This window comes from Python bivittatus, unplaced genomic scaffold, assembly GCF_059951505.1.
Source record: "Python bivittatus isolate LINGU-HERP-01145 unplaced genomic scaffold, Pbiv_v1 ctg000510_np1212, whole genome shotgun sequence".
Taxonomy (NCBI): Eukaryota; Metazoa; Chordata; class Lepidosauria; order Squamata; family Pythonidae; genus Python; species Python bivittatus.
In genome coordinates, this window is record NW_028277081.1 from 2,721,544 (window position 1) to 2,745,490 (window position 23,947).

The 23,947-nt window shown below is 51.8% G+C and overlaps 1 protein-coding gene across 12 annotated transcripts in view; it reads right to left on the reverse strand.

Moving 5' to 3' along the window:
- Positions 1-20,418: 20,418 nt before the first annotated feature.
- The window catches only part of PRDM2 (PR/SET domain 2), a 30,731-nt gene continuing 27,202 nt past the window's right edge, over positions 20,419-23,947 (reverse strand). For 11 of the 12 annotated variants that reach the window (XM_088147678.1, XM_088147681.1, XM_088147677.1 and 8 more), the window contains one exon: positions 20,419-21,879. In XM_088147678.1, coding sequence (XP_088003804.1) covers positions 21,867-21,879 — 13 coding nt within the window. In that variant the 3' untranslated portion in view covers positions 20,419-21,866. The remainder of the gene's footprint in view (positions 21,880-23,947) is intronic. The other variant, XM_025163341.2, reaches the window with a different exon arrangement.

The window sequence follows — 23,947 nt, forward strand, 5'->3', positions numbered from 1 at the left end:
CACCGGCGGCCCCCCTCAGTCAAAGGTGCCATCTGGAGAAGCGCCGCCTGCCCGAGAGGGCCCTGGCGCTCCAGGAACCCTCACGCCGATACGTCACTGGCAAGGGTTCCCTTCCACCGGCTGGCAGGGGAGCCAAAACAGCAGGAACAGCGTTGCTGCTTTTCAGGGACCACGCACGGGCTAGAGGGGCCTCGCCTCAGCCTGCAGCAGAATTCATTTATAGGGACAAGGGACGCCCAGTTCAGCTCACGGGTCGAGCCGGGCGCATAAATCCCAGGAAAGCCAACGCCAAGTTTGATCCCTTTTCCGTCCTCCAGATGACCTGGGGCAAGCCGATCGGGGAGGTGGAAGGACGCAGAGGGGACAGGGGGAACCGCAGTCACCCCTACGAAGCAAGGTCTCTTGGAAGAGGGGCAGAGAGACAGCGAGGGGGTCGGAACAGCTGCAGGGGGTCGGAACAGCTGCGCCATCCTGCCAAGCGAAGAAGGCTCCTCAAGAGGCTACGTTTGAAAGTAAGTAAACCAGAGGGTCGTTTAATCCAAATTTGGCCTTCAGTAAAGGTTACCACCCGGAACTAGATCACGAGGTTTCTTTACTGATTAAGCCTGGGATGCTCGCCGAGAACCCAACGGGCAATCTATCCCCTTCCGTACTCCCCAGACCGGCACTGTCTGCAGTGGGTGCACGCGTGGCGCTGATCTGGACTGGGATCCCTGCAATCCAGGGACAGCAGGCATCTAACCCCCCCCACCCTTCTGATTACAGAAAATAATCCACTTTTGGATCCAATTTTAATATTCCTGCTTGAATTAAAAAAAAAAAATCTAAATTCTTCTCTACGCTTGAAAATAAGGCTGAGCCCCTCTTGGTAGGCAGAGCTACATTTAATGGTTTTAGAGGGGGACTCTGGATGGGGTGGGGGAGTGAGGGTGCCAAGTCAGCGTGGCCCCATTATGCATGTGGTTGGGGACAGAATTCCTGCCTCTGCTTTTGTTTGTTGGTTCCACCCCCCAAAGGGAAAGAGATCCTTCAGGTTTTTAAAAACCGTATTAAGTTTATGCTACAGTTCTGGGTATTTCGCCTCAGATGTTGGAGCCCTAACATTTGACGCTGCAGAAATTTGGGATTATAGAAAAGCGGGGGGGGGGGGGGCTCTTATGGGCTGCCTGACCCTGCCTTAAACCATAATAGAGAAAAGGGTACACAACTGCACACATTTTGCCTTTTCTCAACAACAGGCCCCAGGGCTTTTCCAAAGAAAACAAGCACGTGGCCTCCTGGTAAGGTGAAACCCACTTTTGACACCAAGCCTTTCAACTTCTTTTTGTAATTGATGCCCAGATGCCCGCTTCTCCCCACCCCCCAGCAAGGCAAGACTATTCTTCCCCCCTCCCCCAAACAGAAAGAGAGCAAAATGGAATAGGAAAATCCTGGAGAACCATCGATACAAGAGAGAGAGAGAGAGAGAGAGAAGCAGTTGCTTTCAAAGATCTATTGACAAACTGGAATTTGGCAATGATGCGAAAATTCAGCAGTGCCCTCCTCAGTGAAGGTAACAGGTGGGTGTGACACCCCCTCCCACTTTTTGTCTTGACTTAAAACCAGTTTGAAAAATGTAACCAGGTGTGAGCGAACTCTGCCCCCATCTGGACAGACTGGAAAGACCACCACTCACCAACAGTTCACATGTGACGGGGATAGTGGCCTGCTGAATTAGCCATAAATGGCCAGGATCACATCACGCATTACACCCAGACGGAACAAGCTGTATTACGGCTAGGTTAACCCAGGATATTAAGCCTCAATGTGGCGTGCCTGGGTTCTGCCCAGCCCGTTGGTGGGCCTGGCAACCCGGAGCCCCGGAGCGGCTCCTCCGGGCAGCCCCTGGAATCCCCTCGGGACAACCGCAGAAGCGCCCATCGGAGCCCAGGAGAGCTCAGAGCGAGCCCGAGAGGAGAGGAACCTGAGGAACCCGCGACTCCGTCCCTCGCAGCCCAGGAGACGGGGCAAAACGGGGCGCGGCCTTCCTGCCCGCTGTGGCCCCCCAAGGGAAGCGAGGCCCTCCGCCCGCTGCCCTCAGGGAAGGGGCCCTTCCGCATCTGGCGGCAGCAGCGCGCGGGCGGGGGCGAGCAAGGCGCTTCCCGGGGCAGCAAGAAAGGGGCGACGCGGCCGCCTCCACCACCCGGCCGCCCACCCGCCGGCGCCTCGGGCTCACCTCCGCCTTCCCGGGCAGGTGCGGGCCCTTCGGAGCAAGGCCGCCTCCCTTTCGCCCTCCTGCCCCGAAGAGCAGGGAGGGGGAGGCGCCCCGGCCCGCTGCCCTCGGCGGCCGAGTCCGGGCAGGGCCCCGCGGCCAGGCGGCTCCCCTTCGCTGCGCGCGGAGGGCGCTCGGGGTGCGCCCGCGAGGGAGCCGCGAGAGCCTCCTGAGGAAGGGGAAGGGCGCGAGGGGCTCACCGGCTCCCTCGGGGGCCTCGCGTCCGGGCGCGCCCGGGGCTGCGGCCCCAGGGCTCCCGGCCGCCTCGGCTCCGGCTCCGTCCACCATCCCGGGCCCGGGCCCGGGCCAGGGCCAGGCGCGCCAGCGAGAAGGGCTTCGCGTCCGGCGGCCGCACCTGCCGCCTCCGACCCGCTTCCTGCGCCTGAGCCGGAAGCCCGAGGCTAGCGCTCTGCCGCCGCTGACCCCCGCCCGGCCCGTTGGGAGCCCAAATGGCGCCCCCGGCAACTGGGGCTGCGGTCGGCAGAGAATCGGGCCGGCGAGGCTGGGGCTGCGCTCCGAAGAGACGGAGCCCGGCTTAGCGAGTAAGCAGGTAAGTTGAGCAAGCGAGCCCCGCCCCGCCCCGCCGCCGGTCATCTTCTTCAACCTTCCCTAGTGCAGCGTCACTTGGAAAGGGTATTTTGACACGCCGCGCTAAACCACAATGTGGCTCACGCTGCGTAACCCCAGCCAATTGTGGTTTATTTTGCAAATTGTTAATGAAACCATGGCTTAGCTAGCTGAATTCTGTTCACCTGCTCAACTAATCCATAGGTTGCTTACCTGGGAACAAACCACAACTGGGTAAGCTCACAGGCGGTTCCCTTTGCCCAGGATACGATTTGGGCTTCCCATTAGGAGCTCCAGTCTGAAAACAAAAAACACGATGATGTCTCTGCCCAAAGGAATATGAAGGCGTATATCTGGACAAAAACTTTAAAGCATAACTGAAGCCTCACCAGATTACGGGATTCTCACACGAAACCTCATTGAGATCTCACTGGTTTTCCTATGACATCTTGGGAACGAGAATGCAGGTGCCCGGTGAGCTTTGGCAGTCCTGCACGAGTTCAGACAGTTTTCATTTTTAGAAAATGGGGAGATGCTTGTGATGCCCCAGTGCAGAAAAGGCTGCTGACTTGCGACTGGACACCACAACAAGGGCCCTGTGGGCGCGCATCACCCGTGCTTTCCTGCCATTCCCACAGCCAAGAAATTCCAGGAGAGGAAACAAGGGAAAACCCACCAAAACCATCGTGGGAACACCAGTCACCGCCGGAAAAAAGGGTCAGCAGGCCCAGGTCCTCTGGCTGAAGCCCTCTATGCCAGCAACTTGTTCTTGCTTGCTAAAAATCAAGGAAAAACCTGGTGCCCCCTTTAGGGAGGTGATGCAGGATATGAAGCCACAAAGAGTGCAAAGTTATTCATAAATGTTAATTTCAGATTAATGGTTTCTGGAAGCTTCTGTGAAGCTTGTAGGGCCTGGCTTCCCAGATCTGGTACGAAGGCGGTCTTCCCTCCCCACAAAAGGTCAAAATGCCCTTGGGTGTGGATTTGCTTAAAAGAGACATCTTTGAGCACTGGGGGAGCAGAGAGCCCACCATAAAGGCTTGAGGAGTTTCCAGCCAAAGGAGGTTGGTCTCTCTTCTTGGACAAATCCCAAGGAATGCGCTGGCTCAAGAAGAGAATGCATGGCTTTTCCTGCCACCTCCCCCAGGGTGATGGGCTGGAATGGAAGGAACCGTGTTAGATGAGATGCAAAACGAAATGCGGGCCATGAGATTCTGCAGGGGGTTGGTCTGGACTCCCAGCAACAAGACAAAGCTGCCACTTAAGGCAGGGGTGGCCACCTTCTCCTGCCGAACGAAGAACATCTCCCGGAGGGAGATCGCAGGAGAATGCGGAAACCTGGCGTCCTCTTCCTCAGCCGAGGCAGGACACAAGGCACCCTCTGTAACGCTGACCTACAAAGGAATGGGGCAGAAGAGCTGCAAGCACCTTGCAGGGGGGGGGGGAGCGGAGGCTCACGCATATTTGTTTTGCTGGAGGGAGGGGAAGCTGCTTCTCCACAGAGGCTCCCACCGCAGACGCACCAAGAAACAGGAGACCAATCGAAAGGCCGCAGCACTGGAAGGACGGCTGCAAGCAGAGGGTCCTCTGCCCTGCCCTAGAGCTGGGTGGGTCAGGGGACATAAGGCTTAATCGGCATGTCAAAGGGAAAGGCATGGGACAGCCGGCCTTCAGATCCAGGCTTTGTTCCTTAACACCTTTGATGATCATACCAGTAGAGAACTTTTTTCCTTAAAAAAGAAGGATCTTGCCCAGGGTTCCATATCAGCCTCTACAATCCTGCGTAAAAGACACACAACTTTCCTGAAGGCCCCACAGCTTGGTCCTCTGGAGTGATGGGCCATCTTTAATAGCTGTCCTGGCATCCTGCAGAAAGTAGGGGTACCATCTGAGATCACTACCTGAATTCTTACAAAACAAGAATTCCGCCAGGCAGGCTGGCAGGTTCTCCCTTCAAAAAAAAAAGGGGAACATTAAATCTACAGCCTCGGATTGCACCCCTCTTTGTCTTTTAAATGTGATGACTTCCCTGTTAGATTTCTGTATGGGATGTTCTATGGGGAATAACGTTTCTTCTGCACGATTCCATTACCATATGGAGCCATTTTTCTTGACACGAAGGTCAGCTCTCCTGATGGGTTTTCGAGAGGGCAACGGGCAGTTGGCTCTCCCTGACAGTAAAGGGCAAGATGAGTTATTAACAAGGCAAGAATGGTGATTTTTAGTAGTCAATCCTTCATCATCCTCCTTGGAAGATCAAAGCCTGGAAAGGCTCAGAAAAGTCCCAGAGGAGGAATTACAGTACATTTGACTGAGTTACTATTGTTCTCAGAGGGGAAAAATTGTTTGAGAGATGGAGATTCCAGATCATCTTCCCCCACAATTATCCTTCTTATCTGGGTGTGTTTAGCTGATTGAATTGGAATGGGGTTGGGAAAGGTCAGAAGGAACAGAAGTCAGAACGAGGTCAGGAAATACAACAGAGACGTCGTCTTCTTCATAATGGTCCCCAGGTCTCCCATCTTTCTGCCACCAGTAAGCGATGCTACCATTTCTCCAGATCCATCTCTTTACTGGACAAACTCGTTGGCTTGTCCTTTCTGCTTTAATGGGGAGACTTTCTCCAATCCACTTCAGAACTGGGGATGGACAAGAAGCAATGGGTTACAGTGGACTGAATCTTTGACATTCCAGATTGGGGTGGAAAATCTCCAGCCTGAAACCAGGGCCAAAAATGTTGAACTGAATAGCTGAAGCCTCACCAGATTACAGGATTCTCACACGAAACCTCATTGAGATCTCACTGGTTTTCCTATGACATCTTGGGAACGAGAATGCAGATGCCTGGTGAGCTTTGGCAGTCCTGCACGAGTTCAGACAGTTTTCATTTTTAGAAAATGGGGAGATGCTTGTGATGCCCCAGTGCAGAAAAGGCTGCTGACTTGCGACTGGACACCACAAGGGCCCTGTGGGCGCACACCACCCGTCCTTTCCTGCCAATCCCACAGCCAAGTAAATCCAGGTTTACAAGTGATCCAAGACAGTATGAGAAAGCTTCTTATGTTCTTGTGATAGGACACATCCTAGCTCAGTTGTAAGTCCCCTGTCCTGCCCGCAGAGGGTCCCAGGTTCAATTTCAGGATCTCAGGTAAGGTGGGGGAACTCTTGCCTGAAACTCCAGAGAGTTCCTTTGAGGAACTGGCACAACCCAAACGTGTGTGGTCAACACATCAGCACCAGCAGAAAGACATCCTATTCTAGTGCAAAATATATTGGAAATTAATATCCTTCATTTGCCCTTAAAGTGTCTTCAAAGTATTCATTTGCAATTTTCCCTAGGCTGAACATTGTTCTCAAATGGAAGAAACACTTTTTTTCCTCTGTTCACATATACACACTTTATTACATCTTTAATGGTGCTTGTAGAAAATGGGTTCACTTCCATGAAGCTGAATGTTTAATCTAAAGCCAGTTCTTTTCCTTGATCTGTGAGTTGATCCCCATCTGATGGAAAAAGTGGATTGAGAAGAGGTTCAGCTGACAGAATGTGGTTACTGGGGATGAAATTCTGCAGCGGGTGCCATCATTTTGAATGCGCCATCCAACCAACTGTGGACCTCCTACGTTTACCGCTCTGAGCTCCTGCACCCCCTGGATGTTTTGACGCAATGGCAATCTCGGCTCCAGCCAGCCTCTGTCTCCCTCTTCTGGTGTACCCTGGATATTGGATGCACCATTGGAAAGGGGTGCATCTCTGTGAGGAATGGCTGGTCCATACCAGGTTCTGCATTATCGATATCTGGGATGGTCCTGAAGAGATTATCCCTGTGTTCCAGAAGATCTGTACATGGCTCTTATCTATGCTTCACCTCCAGAATTCAGCCCCATTGGTCAGTTCTTGCAGGTGATGTCCAGGATCTCTTGGGAAAGTTGTTGGACCAACGGTGGGTCTTTGCTTTTCCTTCAACAGTTCACGTGAGTTTTCCTCTCTTATCCTGGATTGTTCTTTTGACTGCAAGCACGTTGGTGCACCAGTGTGGGCTGGTATTCCAGCCTTGTTCACCTCAAATGAGTCACCCTATTATTCTTTTGGCTCAAATCTCAAACCAGCATGAGCTTTGTGAAGGTCATGGTGATAGAACTATAGAGTTAGGAGGGGCATGGAGTCCCAGCATCCTGGACAGAGGGCTGCCTAGCATCCATTTTGGCATATCCAGTGAGGGGGAACCACCACTTCTTTGGGTCATTGGTTCACCTTCTGAATGATTTTAGGTCATGTTTTCCAATACTCCATTAGCACCTACCTTCCTGTCATTTATACCCGCTATTCTGGAACAAGAGAGAACAGGTTTCGGCCTTCTTCTGTGTGACGTCCTTCCAGGGACTTGAAGAGCTTTACTGCATCCCCCTTCAGTCTTCTCTTCCCAAGGCTAAATACATCAAGTCCCCCCGCGCTCTCCTTGGAGGATGTCCTTCCCAGCCCCGGTCACCCCCGCCGCCCTTCCTTCCAGTGTCTCAGAGGGTGGTAGCCAGGATGGAACAGAGCAGTTGAGGTGGGCTCAGACCAAGTATGAGGGACCCAAGGAAGGGCCTTTCTAGAGGGTCCACGTCGCCCTCCGTTCTGCACCCCGCTGCTCTTTCTTCTCCAATCAGTGGTGTGGCTCAGTGCAACCGTTACCGGTGCAAAGGCCCCACCAAAGCTGAATCAGTGCAAGCTTTGGGAGCCACAGGGAAAAGCAGAAATGGAAACACGGAGGCGCGAGAGTCTCTGGCATTCAACACGGCTGCTGGATTTGGGCCACTAGAGATCAGAAACACAGCGCCTAAAGCAAACCAAAGCTTGGTTATAAGGATGCATATTTTCTGAACAATTTCAGTTAGAAAGCTACACTAGACAGTCATAGCAGAAACCAAATCAAAGATTCGCCCGTCTGTTGGTGCTTTTAAGGGCAGCAGCCCATCTATCAGGTACATGAACATAACTCCCAGCTCTCAGCTGACCCAGAGGGAATTTAAAAATATCCCACTGGTAGCCCCGTGCAAGATTGCAAAGCAGAATTGTATGGCTTGGTGTTTCTCTATATGCAAAGGCAGGTGTTACATAGTCAGCATTTACAGCAGCATAACTGGCGAGTTATGCAAACACCAGCTCTCCTATGCATAATTTAGCACGTATAAATTAAAACTCGCCCTTTTAGGATCTTTTGCTGAAACTCCTCCAGGTGCCCCTGCTCATCACAGGAACATGATGCAAAGGAAAGGAAAAGGAAAAGCAACTCTTGTTCATCTAGGAATTTGTACTGGTTAGAAACAGTTTAATTGTCAAATATTTGCTGATTGGATTTGTTTCATGTTGTAACCGATCACAAGATATATTTCATTTTTAAACAAAGCAGGGGAAAAGTTAGATCTCGACTGAGTCCCCTGTGAACAAAATCAAAACTGCTAATTCTGTTTTTTCAAGTAATAGCAAAGGGTCCTGGAGGGCTGACAATGCCTCCTTCTGCAGCTGTTGGTTTCCAGTATCAGTTGTCTGTCATTAAAGAGAAGTGACAACAGAGGACCTTTTTTCAAAGAGTGCATTCAGACTCGACTCACTTCCTCTTCCAGGGCAGCAACACCGTCTGACGTGCAGACGGCGTCTTCTCTGCCGGAGCGACCTGCTCCGTTGTGGCCGAGCCACAAAACACCCGGCTTCGAATGGGCCTGTTCTGAATTGGCTACACGGAGATTGGCCGGCAGCTTTCGGTTCTACCAACTGACGATTGTCTTTCCCGATAATGAAGCAGTACAAAAAAAGCAGAACTCTGCATTTGAATGCCCTGCGATGCTCTTGCCGCGGAGAAGAGGGCCTGCTTCTATCGGTGGCGTGCTGCACACGGGCAAAACGGCATTTTCGTCAGGTCAGATCGTTCGGCACAGAATCCATGGAGACCTTTAGCGAAAGCTGAACTCAGGCCTTAGGAACAAGCCCGGTTTGCAAACTGCAGCAAGGGGTGGGCGAAAAGGTCTCCCGTATCTCTGAGCAAGAGCGGAACCTCTTTCTTCTGGGGAGGGAAGGATCAGTCGTGTCCAGGATTTCCACACCCCTCTCCAGCCAGAGTACGCCTAGGTTTGCGAGCAATACGACCCCCAGCCCCCAAGACCAGCATGTTGCGCAATTCCAGTCAATTCCGTAAACTAGGCTTAACCCTGTGGGCCTGGACCGGAGCCCTGCGTAAGCCTGGCCTCAGCAACAGGGCAATTACACCCATTAATAAATTATTACACGGTCCTAGGCACATTTATTGCTAAGTAAGGCCATTATGTTTAATAACCTCCGCCCCCCCCCCCCCGAATTACATCTAACGAAGCCCTCGTGCTCTGCTATCTGGTGCTTCTCTTCTGCGCGAAGCCCGAGGACCTCCTGGTGCCATCAGAGCGAGCCTCTTCGTTTTCACCCAAGCTTTTGGGGATCTCCGACCGCACACACTTACAACAGGGGCATGTTTGTCTGTGGGTCTGGGTGTCCTTTTGGGCCTTCGGCTAGCTCAGGGGAAGGTACTTTATTGCCTTGGGCTGGGGGGTGGGGAAGAACCATCTTGGACCCCCCTGAGAGGCGGGAGCAGGACCGCAGCCCCTCCGGCACGGAGAGTGCCAACTGGAAGAGGGCTCCGGGGCCCGAGGGGGCGTTGCTGTTGCCACCTTGCCCTTGGGACGCCCCTCTCCGGCCTCCCTGGCTGCCCACCAGGAAGACCCGCAAGCTGTCCCATGGGCTTGGGGCGGAGTGGCCAGCCAGGGAGGCTCCTCTCGGGAAAGCCTGCCATCCGACGGGATGAGCCAAAGCCTCCCAGGGAACGCTAGGTGCGGCCCTTACGGGGACGGGCGCGGAATCTGGTTTCTCTCTGGCCGGTCTGACCAGCCCCACACCCACGGCTTCCTTCTGCAGCACCAGAAGGACCCAAGGCGCGCTTTCAGTCTTCAGGGAATGGAAATGGCTGCCGGAGACATTAACCGCCTGGCATCAGTTCTTCTGAGGGGACAAGGGAGGGAGCAACGCTCGTCTCTTCAGCGCAGCGCATGGTTTTCTCCCTCTGCTGTGGAGGGGACTGGATTTGAACAGGAGCTATAAAACAGCACAGCATTCGCATCTGTTGAAGCAGGTGCAGAGCGGCTTCCCTACCAGACCCGATGGATTCCTTTGTCCCACCATTCCTCAGTCAGGCCCTGCTGGGTTGCTCCGGGAAAAACGACGGACAGACGGACCCCTTGTTTTGCAGGGTGAACAGTCGGGGCTGCGTCTGGGGTGAACGTGAGGAGGAACGTCTTCAGGGCAGGAGCTGTTGGGCGAGGAAGGGCGGACTAGGTTGGGCCGCAGGTCGTGGCCCTCGAGGAGGGGCTTCGGGGGCTGAGAGCTGAACTCTCAGGACTCCAGCCCTACCTGGATTCCCCCTGAAATGTCGCTGGATCCCTTCCCCACACACGCTCCCCCCCACCCCCGGTTCCTCTGGTCAGTTCCCCCCCCCATTTCGGGCTGCGTTATCCAGATCAGCCAAGAACGCCATCTCCACACCGTCCCCGTCACCCAGCCCGCCAGGAGCTGGTGATTTATTAGAGGCAGAAAAGGGGAATGGAACGAGAAGTGTAAATAAATATTGATTCCTGGTTTTGAAGGGAATCAAAAAGGAGAGGAGGAAGAGAACTGCGGAGGGTCTTCCCTTCTGCTGGCTTCCTTTCTCTCCCCCGCCCTTAAGCAGCTCCTTGGGGCTCTTTGCTTCCCGCAAGTTCTTCAGGGAGAAACACAGAGGTGCCTCCTGGTTCACATTCATAGGGACTAGCGCCACTGACTGCTACGGAACTGTATTTAAAAAACAACAAAAACCCTCCCCCCATATTCACAGCAATGGGCACTGGTAGGGTATGAAGATGACACTATTTGCACGTTCAGCAGAAATCAGCCTTTTCAGAGTTCACCCTGCCTGCCTGCCATCTGGAACCCAAGGGAGAGGCCACAAACCGACCGCCAGGTGCAGTGAGACGCAACCGGGGGGGCAGCTTTGGTGCTCAAGATACGGCGTTTTTCACAGTATCAACCGAGCCCCCACAGCACGTATTGAGAGGTTTTTGGCCTTGCCTCATTCCCTCCCTGCTTTTTACCGTTTTTTCCCTCCCACATAAACAGTTGCTGGAACACATTAGATTTCCTTTATCCTGGTGCCAACCAGAGGGATTTGGGACTACAGTTCCCAGAGTTCCTACAGTACCAAAATCCAACACCCACGATGGCTTTTTTCCTACCCAAATGAGGGATTTGCCTGGTCGGTGTTAGATTTCATCCTGCAGGCTTCTGCCCAAGGTCAAGATCTTCCTGAATCTTGACTCTGTCCTTGAAGGGGTCTGCCACCCCACTCATCTTCATCTCCTCTGCCAACCCGGTCGTCATCTAAGCCGTTTACAAATGCACCGAGCAGCCCAGGGCCTAGAACTCAGCTCCGCAAGAAGCCGTTCCACGCTCTAGGAGTTGTTGTTGTGGCTGCCACCCCCAACTGTACGTTCCCTGAACCCCCCCTTCCAAAAAGCAATCATGTCGTCGTCTTATATTTATTTGTAAGCATGATGTTGCCAATGACCAAGATCTCTCGATGCGCCGGCTTCAGATTTTCTCTGAATGGAGTATTTTACAACTAGATTCTTTGATGTTCTTGTAATGGGGAGTTTTACAACTCATTTCCTCTGAGTGTGGGTTCTGCCTCTCGACAGCTTCCTGGTGGAGACACTTTAATTTGGATTTGGACTTGGCGGCCTCTTCCCACTCCGGGATTCGGGGTCTATCTGTAGGGTTTTACATCTGCCTTTTATTTTTTAAAACACGTGGCATTTTACTTCTCCATTCTTTTGCATTTAATTTTTTTACTGTAAAATATTATTACACATATGCAGGAGCCTAACATCTTGATACAGTTTTATCTTATCGTATCAAATTTCTTTTCTTTTCAAGAACATCTAGAAAGCTGAATGAAAACGGTACAAAAAATGCAAGGGAAATGTTCTCCGCGGCACTGGCAATCAGCGGAATAATAGGAGATTCCTAAACCTGTGTCTTCCCTTGGAAACAAGGGCAGGCGATTCGGCCTTCCAGGATCAGGCCGACACGCGACAGGGCAAAGGGCCAAAGCTTCTCCAGCTTTCTGGAGCCTCGGTCTCTTTTCTGGCGCTGCTCAGCCTTCTGCTGATCAGAAGCAAGACATCCTCATCTTCAGCCAGGGGTTTCCTGGACTTCTGAAATCCAAAATACATGGCGCTGCGCTACGTTGATTAACCCAGGCTGCGCCAGGGGACAGACTGCCTGTTCCTAAAGAGCGTGTTTCCTTCTCCAGTGGACAAGGAAGAGGCGGTAGCTTTTCCAGCACGGACAGAAATTAGAAACTCAAGTAAACGGGATAATCTAAAGCAGAGAAAAGTGTGAATGATTTAGGGCTGGCGCCACTATGCCAGGGGGTAGAGATGGGGGGACTGGGGCTGTTCAGCTGCCCCAAAGAGAGACTGACATGAGGGAGCCAACGGAGGCCTCTCCTGTAATGCTGGAATCTGGAGATCGTCCAATAGCAGGCCATTTGGCCAAAGCAAAAGGGAAGGGATGCAAAGAAAGCAGAGCTTGCAATTCAGCTCCGGAACTCTCTGCCACGGGATGTGATGGCCGCTGGCCTAGACAGGCTTAAAAGGGGACTAACGCGGGACGGCTGGTTTCACTCCGTTTTTTCTCTTCCCAACCTACAGCTGGTTCCATCCCATTCTCACTTTCCCTTTATTTCTGAAAACTGCTTTTTACTTTTGAAAACTGCACATCCAATTTCTCCTCCTTTTGGTGCGCATTTCTCCCAGTCAGTTACTTTGGAAACAGAAATCAAGCGCCCCGATACAGGATGGGGGAGTAGCCAGCTTGGAAACAGCGGCTAAGAAAAAGATGCTTGAATTGAAGTCGACGGTAAACCGAATAGGAGACAGAAGGGTGAGGTGGCTACAGAAAAGGCAAAGGCGGTTTTAGGCGAGAAGCCTATCTTCCAAATCACAGGAAGGGAGAGTTCTGCGCTCTGCTGACGCATCTTCAATATCATGTCCAGATTCTTAATACGACGTTTTTTTGCAAAGAGATTTCTTTTCCCTAATGGAATGTTTTTTTCCCTATGTTATTTTCACTCACTCGTTCCCCAATCATTTGGGGATGTGAATTTCTCCAGCTGCATGCACTCCTGAACGCATTTTTCCTTGCATAGGGATGTTCATATGCACTTTTCACTGTTGGAAAATGTGTTTCATTTCATACTTTGGTTTATGACAAGGAAACTCAGGAAGGGGACATTAACACGTCAGCTCAGTCGGTTCCTCCTCTGCCCTCTGGCCCCGCTCTCACTCCTGGAATGCTTCTGGATCCTGCACCACCGAGCCTGTAAGGATGCGCATCCGCGGGGGAACGCTGTTTCCCTCCGTGCCTGGCAAGACTGAATCCCCGGCTTTCCTTGCCGCCGAACCCTTTGGAAGGTAGCATCTCCCTCAGGTTGGGCTGGATTCCCGAGGAGCCGCGTTTTGGTTCTCATATTCGCGAGGGAGTACAGTGACTGTAGGATCAGAGTTCTGCCAGTCAGGGATCAGCACCGGAGAGGCTGCTCTGTTGCCACCTTCCCCCGGGCGCGTCCTGGTAGCCTTCTCTTGGCATCTGCGCAGAAGCAGTGCGGCCCCGTCTTCTTCCAGGCTGCTCCTCAACTCCCCGGTTTAGGGTGTAGGCCAGGGGCTCCCGAGGGCCTCCTATCCAAGAACGAACCCATTCTGCCCTACTCAGCAGCCAAGTACAGAGAGGAGTGCTCAAACCCTTCCAAAATCTGCTGCCAAATTACAAATGTTTATGGGATGGGGAGGGGAAATGATTAAATGATTAGGGAGTGATTACATTGCTCTATTCAATGAATACAACTGAATATGAATTCTGTGAAATTAAAATTAGATTCCATCTCCTGTTTTTTCCGGGCTCTGCCCTCCTTAGGGAATGTGGCCCTGCAGCACGCTACCGAAAGACTGGCTGAATGGGATCCAGGAGACCTGGGTTCAAATCCCTGGTTGGTTTCAAAGATGCCTGCTCGGAATGTAACCTATTTCACAGGGCTATTAGATAGACAAAAATGGAAGGGTGGGAGCCAAGCATGGCAGCTTGGGCTCCTGGTGCAGACCAAGATGGGTGTGCCATGGTTTAAACCTTGAGCAGCGACCAGCTGGGTCAGAACCAGTAGTAATGACAGGCCTCAGAGGTGTGGAGGGAGACCAGAGCCAAAGTGGGATTCCCAATGGCCTCTCCCAGATCCCCCCAAAAAGATCAGCCCACCTTAGACCAGCAGTATCACAAGCCCTGCTGGTTGGCACAGGAAACTGTCCATGTTTTGACTACTGGAGCATCTTGGAGGATGTAAACTGGAAGAGGGAGGGAGGGATTTGTGCCAGCAACGTCACAGGCCCGGATCCTCCAGGTCTGTCGGACTTCAATTCCCACCAGCCTACGTGGCCAACAGTAAGGGAGTTGTAATCCAAAACATCGGAAGGCCTCCTGGCTTTCCCACCTAGAGGGACAGAATGTCCCAGGGAACGGCAGAGTTCACCAGAGCAACTTGTCTCTTGAGAACTATCCAAGGTCCTGTAATTCTCCTGCCTGGTTAAGGGCCTCAGCTCATAGCAAGGGCAGAAAAGGAGCTGGAAATTAATTAATTAATGAATTATCATAGCCACACCTTTTGGCTCAGATCCACTTGCATCCCTAATAACACAAGCGATTTTTCTTAAATGAAATCAATTTCCATTTCTGAGTAATTACAGGTGGAGCCACAGTTCTTATTCAATTGCCCCTTCTCAACCATTGCGTAGTCCTTGATGATGAACATGTCTCAGTGTGAAATACTGCTCAGCAAAGAATAGCAGATGCACAGCAATGTCTGTAGATGTCATTCATCTATACCGTTTTTGTCGGGAGCCAGGACTGTTTGGGGAAATGTTATGGTTGTTCCGCCCCTGGATTTTAACATTTAGGGCCACTGAAAAAATATTTCATCCCTCTACATCGCCTGCTCTTATATACCTCTTGGAACCCTCATTACTTTTCTAGGGGTTTGCCAATAATTTGGAGTAGGAGAAGCCTGTCGTCCCCACCACCCCCAGCTGTCCTCTTACCTGCCTCCAAAAGTTGGCATTGGTGACCGAAAACCTGCGAGAAGGTGACAGGACTTGTGGTGTCCACAGACGAAGCTTCCATAGCTTTGGTGGGTTCTTCCAGCTTGGTTGTGCAGATTCGTTCAAGGGCCAGACGTTTTGCTCTTCCCTGGTGAAGGAAATGAGCAGGAAATCAACTATACTAGGCAATTTCATGTTGACTTGATGCACCCAAATTCACTCCTCCTCCTTGTTCTTCAGTGAGGGACCTCTCAAGTCTTGGAGACGTGTTCTTTTATGCTGTGGTCAATTTCAGAAGCTCTCAAATGACCCAGCTTCCTTCCAACCAAGTCAAACTCTATTTTTTTTTATTGCAGCAGTTCCTGGAAAAATTTGGCGATTCCCGTCAGGTGATAAACTCTCATTTCCTGACGGAGCCTCACAGTACATTTCCCTCAGTAGTTCAGGCAGCTTTTGCAAACCTCCAGGCTAATCTTCTAAAGCCAGTAAACCACACCCGGCTCCCCCATCAAGAACAACAACATCCATGCCCTTCTTCAATCGTGTGAAGAATCAAGCTAGCATGCTTCTCGGTCTGGCTTCCAGGAATCATTCTTTAGGAACCATTGCTGAAGCAAAATGAGGTTGATGGTGATGATATTGGTGAAGAGCTGGCAATTTGGGATGGAGTCTGATCAAAACAAGGGGGGAAGCCTCCTCCTCCCCCCTCCCTCCGGCATCCGCTTACCTAACACATCTTCCCTGGTCCTCTCGGTCCTCCTTTCAAGTGCTGCAGCTGAGCCCTTGCCCTGCACCAGCCTCCACCGGTGGTCCAGTCTCCTCTGCCTTAGGCTCCAGCACCCGCTTTGCCTCCCTCCCTCCCTCGGCTGAAACGGAGGAGGCGGAGCCAAAGAGCATCACTGCCTGGCACGTCCCTGCATCTTCTGCAGTCTCTCCTCCCAGGCCGGAAATGCAAAATACCCTCTTGAAAACAGACAGAAATTGCCAGCGGGGAAAAACAGGTTCCCGGCCCTTGAAGCCCACCACACCCTCTGACCGCAGCCGTCCCCCGTTGCAAACTAGCATCATGTCTTTGCCCTCTTGCCTCCGCCACTCCTCCTCAACCAGCATCCCTGGACTCCGACACTCTGGGCACACTCGCGAGCCCTGCCATTGCCACCGGTCTGGGTCTGGGTCTGGGAAGCCTGCCGCTGCCTAGGAGGCCGGAGGCGGCCATCCGCGCCACTGGCAGACCGCTCCTCCACAGGTTCACCCGGCCTCCTTTTGAAGCCGTCCAGATTGGCCGCAGGCTCCCAGCTCAGTCCCGGTTCCCTGCGCCGGGTTCCCATGGAGGAGCGAACGGTCCGACAAGGTGAGAGCGCTGCACCGCCCGTGACTTGATGCCCCCAGTCCTGTCTCTCCCCCTCGTTCCGAGCAGAAGGGGCAAATTGCGGCAGTCTCTCCTTGTGGGGGGGCTGCTCCGCCCCCCCCATCGCTCCTTTGCAGCTCTGGAGCGGCCTTCCTAAGGGGGAGCAACGAGAATGGGGCGCTTTGCTCGCAGTGCGGCCCCACCGCAGATTCGCGTGAAGGCCTCACCGCGTTGGCAGTGCCATTTTCTGTTCCCCTTCTAATCATTCTGAGCAGGGCATTTGCGTCTCTCTCTCTCTCTCTGTTCCAAGCAGCTGCACCCTGGGCTGACGTTTTTATCAGACTGTCCACCACGATCCCTTTCTGGTCCGTCACTGCCAGTGCAGATCCCGTTAGCAGATCAATGTGCATCCCTTTACAGCTGTTTGTGTTTCACCTGCCATTCTGCAGCCCGTTCACCATTTGGAGAAATCTGTAGCTTCTCACCACCCCTCTGATTTTACCCCCCCAAGCAGCCTTCCAGCACCGAGTGGGGTTCCCGAAGGGCCTCCCCTTGCTCTCCTGCCCAGGGTGAGAAGTGCTAACTTCCCATCTCTTTCCTGCTCCTTCACTGTAAGAGCTCCTGGCAGGCTCAAGAGCCTTTGGTGTGGGACCTTAGCGAGGCTTTCTGAAAACTGAAGTCTCTAACAGCAGTTGGGTCCCCCTCGTCTTCCCGCTTGTTGACAGCATCCGAAAGTGGTGAAGGCTAGTGAAAAAGTGCTTACCTCTGCAGAAGCCACACTGCTTCCTTTTCAATGGGGTGGTTGTTCCATGTGTTTGGTTATTTTCTCTTTAATATTATTTGCAACCATTTTCTCCAGAACAGATTTAAGTTCAACACCTTTCAATCTGTTTTTAAAAAGTAGGGCCACAAGTGCTATTTTCCAGTCCTCGGGAATAGCTGCCAGTGTTAAGGTGGGTTGCACGTTTTCATCAAAGATGACTAACACTGTATTTAGGCTCTTTACGAACCCGGGAATTCCTTTTTTCTTAATTTGTGGACAGAGCTTCTAACACTGTATCTCGTTACTGCTCCTTGCCTCAGTTTGTCCAATAGTCCTCCTAAAAATGGCAATTCATTCAGTATGTTTGCTGTTTCCTTGCACGTCCCTGGAATACCGCTGCTGGCTAGCTGCTTCCCTATCTGGAGGAATTCTTTATTACCTTAAGGTTGTTCACCATGGTGCCTCAAGCGCTCCCTTATTCCACCTCTTTTATCAGCTGTTTTCAGAGTTTATGTTCCTCTGGTTTCTCATTTGGGCAAAGCTTTCATTTTCATTTTCATTTTTGGAAGCCCTCGTACCTTTAACAGCATCTCTGACCCTGCTCCTTGGCCAGGCAGACGGGGTCCTCTTCACAGATTTACCGGGGCTAGGTTAACAGAGACAATGGAAATATTTGGAACATCTAAATAGACTTTAATAAAAGGATTGTACCTCTCCGTTAAATAAGCAGTGTATACACAGATGTACTCACCCTGCCTCTCCTGATGCTGCAGAATATAATACATAAAGAGGGTCTCTAAGTTGTGGCAGATCTAAGTTGTTAGCAAAGGTACAGAATACGCTAAGGAGGAACTAAGATTGAATGTCTTCCCAGTAACTTGTAACTGGAATTTATTTGTCTAATGTATCTGGCCACCCATCTCACGCAAAGTGACTCTAGGCGGCATACAATAAAACCAAGAATTAAAACATTTTGCAAAACCATTAAAACAATAAACATGGGTAAAACAAGACCACGAGAGGGAAGATGTCTACATACAGTACAACCAGCATCCAGGCTCCCTGTTACCAGGGGACCCCCAGGCTTGCTGAAAAAAACATGTTTTAAGAGATTCACGGAAGGCCGGGGCTAACCTCACCTCTGGAGGGATGGTGTGCCAGAGGGCAGATGTCACGGCGGAAAAGGCTCGCCTCCTGGGTCCTGTCAGATGGAGCTCTTTCACGGACAGGACCCACAGCATGCCTCTCCTGCCAGGATGGGTAGATGTAATAGGGAAGACGCAGACTCTCGGATAAGCTGGCCCACGCCATATATTGGAATTGGACCGGGAAGCAAACTGGCAACCAATGCAGTTGGCGGAGCAGAGGTGCAACGTTCGTCTACCTAGGGACACGCATAACTTTCCAGGCTGCTGCATTTTGCACCAGCTGAAGCTTCTGGATACTCTTCAAGGGCAGCCCCATGTAAAGTGTGTTACAGTAGTCCATTTGGGAGGCGACCAGGGCATGAGTGACTGTGAGCAGAGCCTCACAATCCAGGAATGGGCACAACTGGCACACAGCGTGAGGTTGCGCAAAGGCCCTCTGGGCCATGACTGCCACCTGCTCCTTGAGCAGGAGCTGTGAGTCCAGAAGGACCCACAGATTGCCCACTGGGTCCATTTGGGGCAGTGCCACTTCACCCAGAGCCAAAAACGGTAAAGTCCCAGATTCAGTAGGCCCCAAACCCCAAAGCCACTTGGTCTTCCCAGGGTGCACCCTCTGGTTCCCCATCGAGACCCCAACAGCCTCCAGGCACTGAGACAGGACATCCACAGCATCACTCAATTCGCCAGGGGCAGAGAGAGATAACTGAGTACCCTCAGTGTACTGACGATACCTCACCCCGTGGTGACAGATGATATCCCCCAGTGGTTTCATGTAGATGTTAAACAGAAGCAGAGAGGAGCATTTAATGTGCAGGGCTAATGAGCTGTTTTGCATATGTGGGTCTAGCAGCTGATTGGAGCTAAATATCTCGGATTCCTCAAAGTGCAAAGAAAAGATAATCTTTTGGTGGTGAATAGAGATAGGCCCTTGACGGCTGATGTGTAGGGTTGGGAAGAGACAATGTTGTGGGCATATCCATTTGCAAAACCTGGAAATGGGAGTAAAATCCAGTATCAAGGAACCAAAGGAGTTGGAAGGAGTCTCCAGCTCATCAGATCCAGCTTTTGCTCAATGCAGAAATCCAAATCAAAGCAGAGACCAGCTGTCCAGTGCCTGCCTGAACGTGTTCCCCAGCCCCTGGGGAACAACGGCTTCAGAAGCATCTCCTAACGTTCACCTGGAATCTGCCTTTCCTGCCGTCTGAGACAATGGACCACTTTGGCTGTCTTCCGATGCCCCTTCAGGTACATGAAAAGTGCTATTCCGCCCCTCCACAGTTCAACACATCCAGGGTCCTCCCTCTCCTTGCCAGATTCAGCCTCAAACTGTGGGTCTGGTTTGTTTGGAAGAATGAGTCTAGAAGTGGATGAAGTAGCTGAGGGGAGATCTGAGCAGCGCATGACAAAATGGATGGAAAATGGCAAGTGGCTTGGAAACTACAGTCCTACCGATGCAAGTCTAAACTTGTTGCTCTACGGGTTTCAGACCCCCTCACAGACTAAATTTGTGTGTGCCTTGCCCTCTTGCTGTCTCACATTCAGCTTGGGATCAGCACAATGCCGAGTTCTCCGCATAGGTGCTCACAGGCTAAAGCCAGGGGTCTTCTGTTCTCTACCTGGGCCTCTGCGCTTGCTCAGTGCGATGCTTCCATGGCCAGTTCAGCTATGCTATCATCCTTTCTCCAGCCTCCAAGGCCAAACGAGCCGTCTCTGACTTACCCTTGAGGAAGGGAAGGGAAGGGGTGACGTCTTCCAGTCCTCTTTTCTGTAGGTGAACTATCTTGCATCGAAGTCAGGTTGTTCTCCTGCTCAGATACTTCAAGGAAGGGCCTCAGCTAGTCATCTAGAATTGAAGGCAAGTTAATTCTTCCATTTGCCCATGCCACATTATAGCATAATCTCCCCTCAACCCCCCCCCCCCGTAGTGTTTTATTGGTACTCACAAATATTGAAGGAGCATTTCAGGCTACAGCCCAACAAACTACTCTTGATGAAATGCAGAGGATGCGGACTTTGTTTCCCCGCTGAATGTGAAGGCTGCAGAAAGAACGGATGTCCTGCACTTTGAGTGGGGAGCTGGCAACAGTGGATGACAGCCTCGCTTCCAGGGCTGGCTGCAAACTCGTATCATGCCAACATTATGTTTGAAAGCAATGACAAACTTTTGGTTTTTGTATGGCAAATTGGAAATTTTAATGTTTTTAATAGAATAGCCTTTGCATCACTCTCCAACAAGAAAAAGGGGAAAAATGAAGAACTACAGAACAGCAAACTTTAATACAAGAGCCATCTTCAGATTAAAGACCCTCTCCTCTCTCCCACATAAACAAATTAATGTAAAATGTAAATCACATATAATACAACTGAAGTGTCAAAAACAATTTAAATAATTTTAAATATTTTATCCCCCCTTTCCAAACTTGCTACAAATGCTTTATACAACTGTTTGATGCAGATGTCCCCATAAACCAGGAAAAAAAATGCAACCAAAAAAAAATAAAAGGGAATGATAGTGAGAGGTGGTTCAAGTGGCATGAAGTCACCAAAACAATATCAAAACTTCAAATTTTAAGAGGTAGATTTCTTTTTTAAGTCAAGAACAAATAGCTTTGAAAAACGGGGGTGGCCTAAGTGAAACGAAACAACTGCTGTTCACCGAAATGGAAAGGCAAGTTTTCAGAATACATGTTTGGAAAAAAAAGGAGCCGCATCCGGGGAAGAGGGGAGGGGAGGGGCGGGAGAGTCAATTCTGCTTTACCCCAAGGAAAAAGGTAGCTCTTGCTTTATCCATTGCCAGCCAGTTAACAGCCATTTCTTCTGTGCATTCATTGTGCTATACAGTGTTCTATGGTGAGCAATTCATTCCCAACAAACTGTGGATGCCTCGTCCACCCCAGGAGAATTTTGGATATTGATATTTTTAAGGTTGACTGCACCAACATTTCTCCTGCTCCCCCAAAGTGTGAAGAAGCGGTTTCGGAAAAGCAGGGACTGGAACCAAGCCAGCGAGGCGGCGGCGGTGGCGGTGTGGAGGCTGAGGAGAAGGAAGGAAACCCCTGGAGGGGGTAAAACAAAGGCTTTCAGAGACCAGATGGGTGACCAAAAATATTTCGGATGCAGTGTGAACAGTTTGCCATCCCTGATATACGCCGGGGCCTTCTGAAGAGCACTGCTCTCAATACATTTGGCAACACCCTCAGCTGAGTTTATTTGTTATTTGCTTCCCACCTTACTGCATCAGATAAAAGCAAGACGTTTAAGCAAGAAACTCCATGGCGGAATTTGCTCCCGTTGAGTTTGACCATGTCCTTTATTAAAAAACCAGGGTTGGCGGGGGTGAGGGGAGAAGAGGGGCAACCGCATGCCTGCGTGCCTTGTCTCTGCAGCCAAGAATTGCGTGGCTCGGCTGGGGCAATGTGAGCCCGGCTCTGGAGCCAGCACGTCGACAAGCTGTCCGCTGCATCCTTGGCTCTGCCCGGGCTGTGCCAGCTTGGAGGACGGCCCGCTGCACTCATCCTGCTGCCCTGAGCAGAAGACGGCTCAAGCCCGTGACCTGGAAAATCTCATTTACACATTTGGAGGGTTCGGTCCGTCTTCTTCTTAAAGAAGGTTCCTGCAGGGGAGAAAGCAAAAGCCTAGATTCACAAAAAGGGGAAAAAAACCAGAAACAAATACCAAGGAGAGAGATGGTGGAAGAGAAACAAACTTAGTGGCAAATTCTTCAAAACAGCCACTTCTGGGATAAATCAGTCCAACCAGTAAGAATCGATTCACGTTCCACAGTAGGCCACTGTTTCTTCCACTGCGACTGAACAAACTGGCTGAGTTCATGCCGTACGGAAAGCCCCAAATGCCAAGTTCATGTAACATGTTCGACCGCATGTATCTGGGCAGAGAACATGCTTCCTTACCAGCACCTGCGCACTTGTCTTTCCGGCATCCGAGGCAGGGACACACTTGCGCTGCCGGCCATGGCCCCAGACTTCAATCTTGGGAACTGGCACATGGCCTGAAACGCTGAAGAGCTGGTAAGCCGGGGGTCGGGGTGGAGGCCCTCCTGTTGCTGGGAGAGGGGGGCTGCAGAAGGAGACGCCCCCAATACTAGGCCGGCCTCAGAGCGGAGACGATGTCAGCCACCGAGGCTGCCGCTTAGAGCTTTTTGAGCTCTAACCCATTAGGCACAAGACACTCTACGAAGTAGCCCAATGACTTTCTCTCCCAAAGGGTGCTTTAAAAATCAGGAATATTCAGCGCCTGCCAAAACGCCCATTTGCTCAATGCCAAATAAAAGAAAGGAAAAACCTCTTTCCCCCCACTGCTTGGAAGTATGACATCTTTAGAAAGGGCCTCAAAAGTGGGCAACACTCTTGGCCAGCTGAGGAGGAAGAGGAAGAGGGAGGATGGCTGGAGGCAGCTCTTGGCAGCAGGGCAGCTCACGCGCCCTTCCTCAGACCCCCGGTGAAGACAGACTCAAAGCGATCGGCTCAGAGCTTGTTCAGAGATGGCGCACGTGAAAAGCGTTTCCCCTCACGAGGCAATAGCAACTTTTGCAGGGGGGATTTCAAACGGATCGACAGTTAAGCCTCCCTTGCCGCACTACATTTATTCCGAACGCTGCAAGATCTACCCCATCTATTTGGGGCTCAAGAGGCCAAGCCTCCACCCGAGCAATTCAGAATTTGGACAGCGCCCTCTCCCTCCGCCAGATCAAGCGAACAATGGACGGCTTATGCTGAGTCCAGCGTTCCTTCCTTTGCACAAACAGGAACCGACTGAGAACTGATAGCTCCAGGGCTGAGATATAAGCCTTTAAAGGCAGTGCAGTTTTCTACAGGTCCATCAGCTGAAAACAGACAGCACCGTGCGTACGCTGCTGCTGAGGCTTCAGACATGGCAGGCTGGGTAGTTAAAGCCACAGGAGGGGTGAATGCCAGCCTCCCAAGACAGAGAGAAGCGAGTAGCCGCAGGTGATGACCAATGTGGCAACACGATGCTTGGCACGGCCTGTTTTCCCCGCCTGGGCCAGGTCTGTGCATTAAGCCATCACGGGACTCCGTTTCGCCTTAGCGTGAGGTTCTGGCCTCGTGTTGTGTGTGAGCCAGGCTGGTTAAAGCACACCGGCTAAGCTCCCCTTTTAACTGAACCCTGGCTGGTGTGGGCGTGAGAGAGACTCGGTCCAGGGAGGCCAACCCTGCGCAAGGGGGTCTGCCCCGAGTGCCCGGCTGACCGCTGGCCTCTGCTGCGGGGCTGCCAGCTCCCCGCTCCGACCCCCCACCCTCTCCCAGGGAGCAGCCTTGGGGGCTGGGGAAGGAGCCTTTCTGGAGCTCGTCTTTCCGGGTGCCGTCCGCGTGTGAGATTGAGGCCTCACGGTAGTTTAATTTGTCCCAACTGCCTTCTGCTCTCTCCGGTCTCCTCTCTCTCTTGTCTTTTAGGGGTTTCCTTCCACGCTGCAGAGGGTTTCCATGCTACTTTGGAAATGAATTAAGATGGGACCCGATTTCAACACACGTCCCCTCCGCCAGATTTGCAGACGGAACGAGAGCGGACCCTGCTCTTCCTGAAGCGGGATCCACGTTCAGCCCCCACCCTGCCCAGGCTTTAGCACAGCAGGATGTTTAGATGCCCTCGGAAGGGAGTCCGCGGGGCTTGGCTGGCCCAACCTGGCCTTCTCCCTCCCGAGA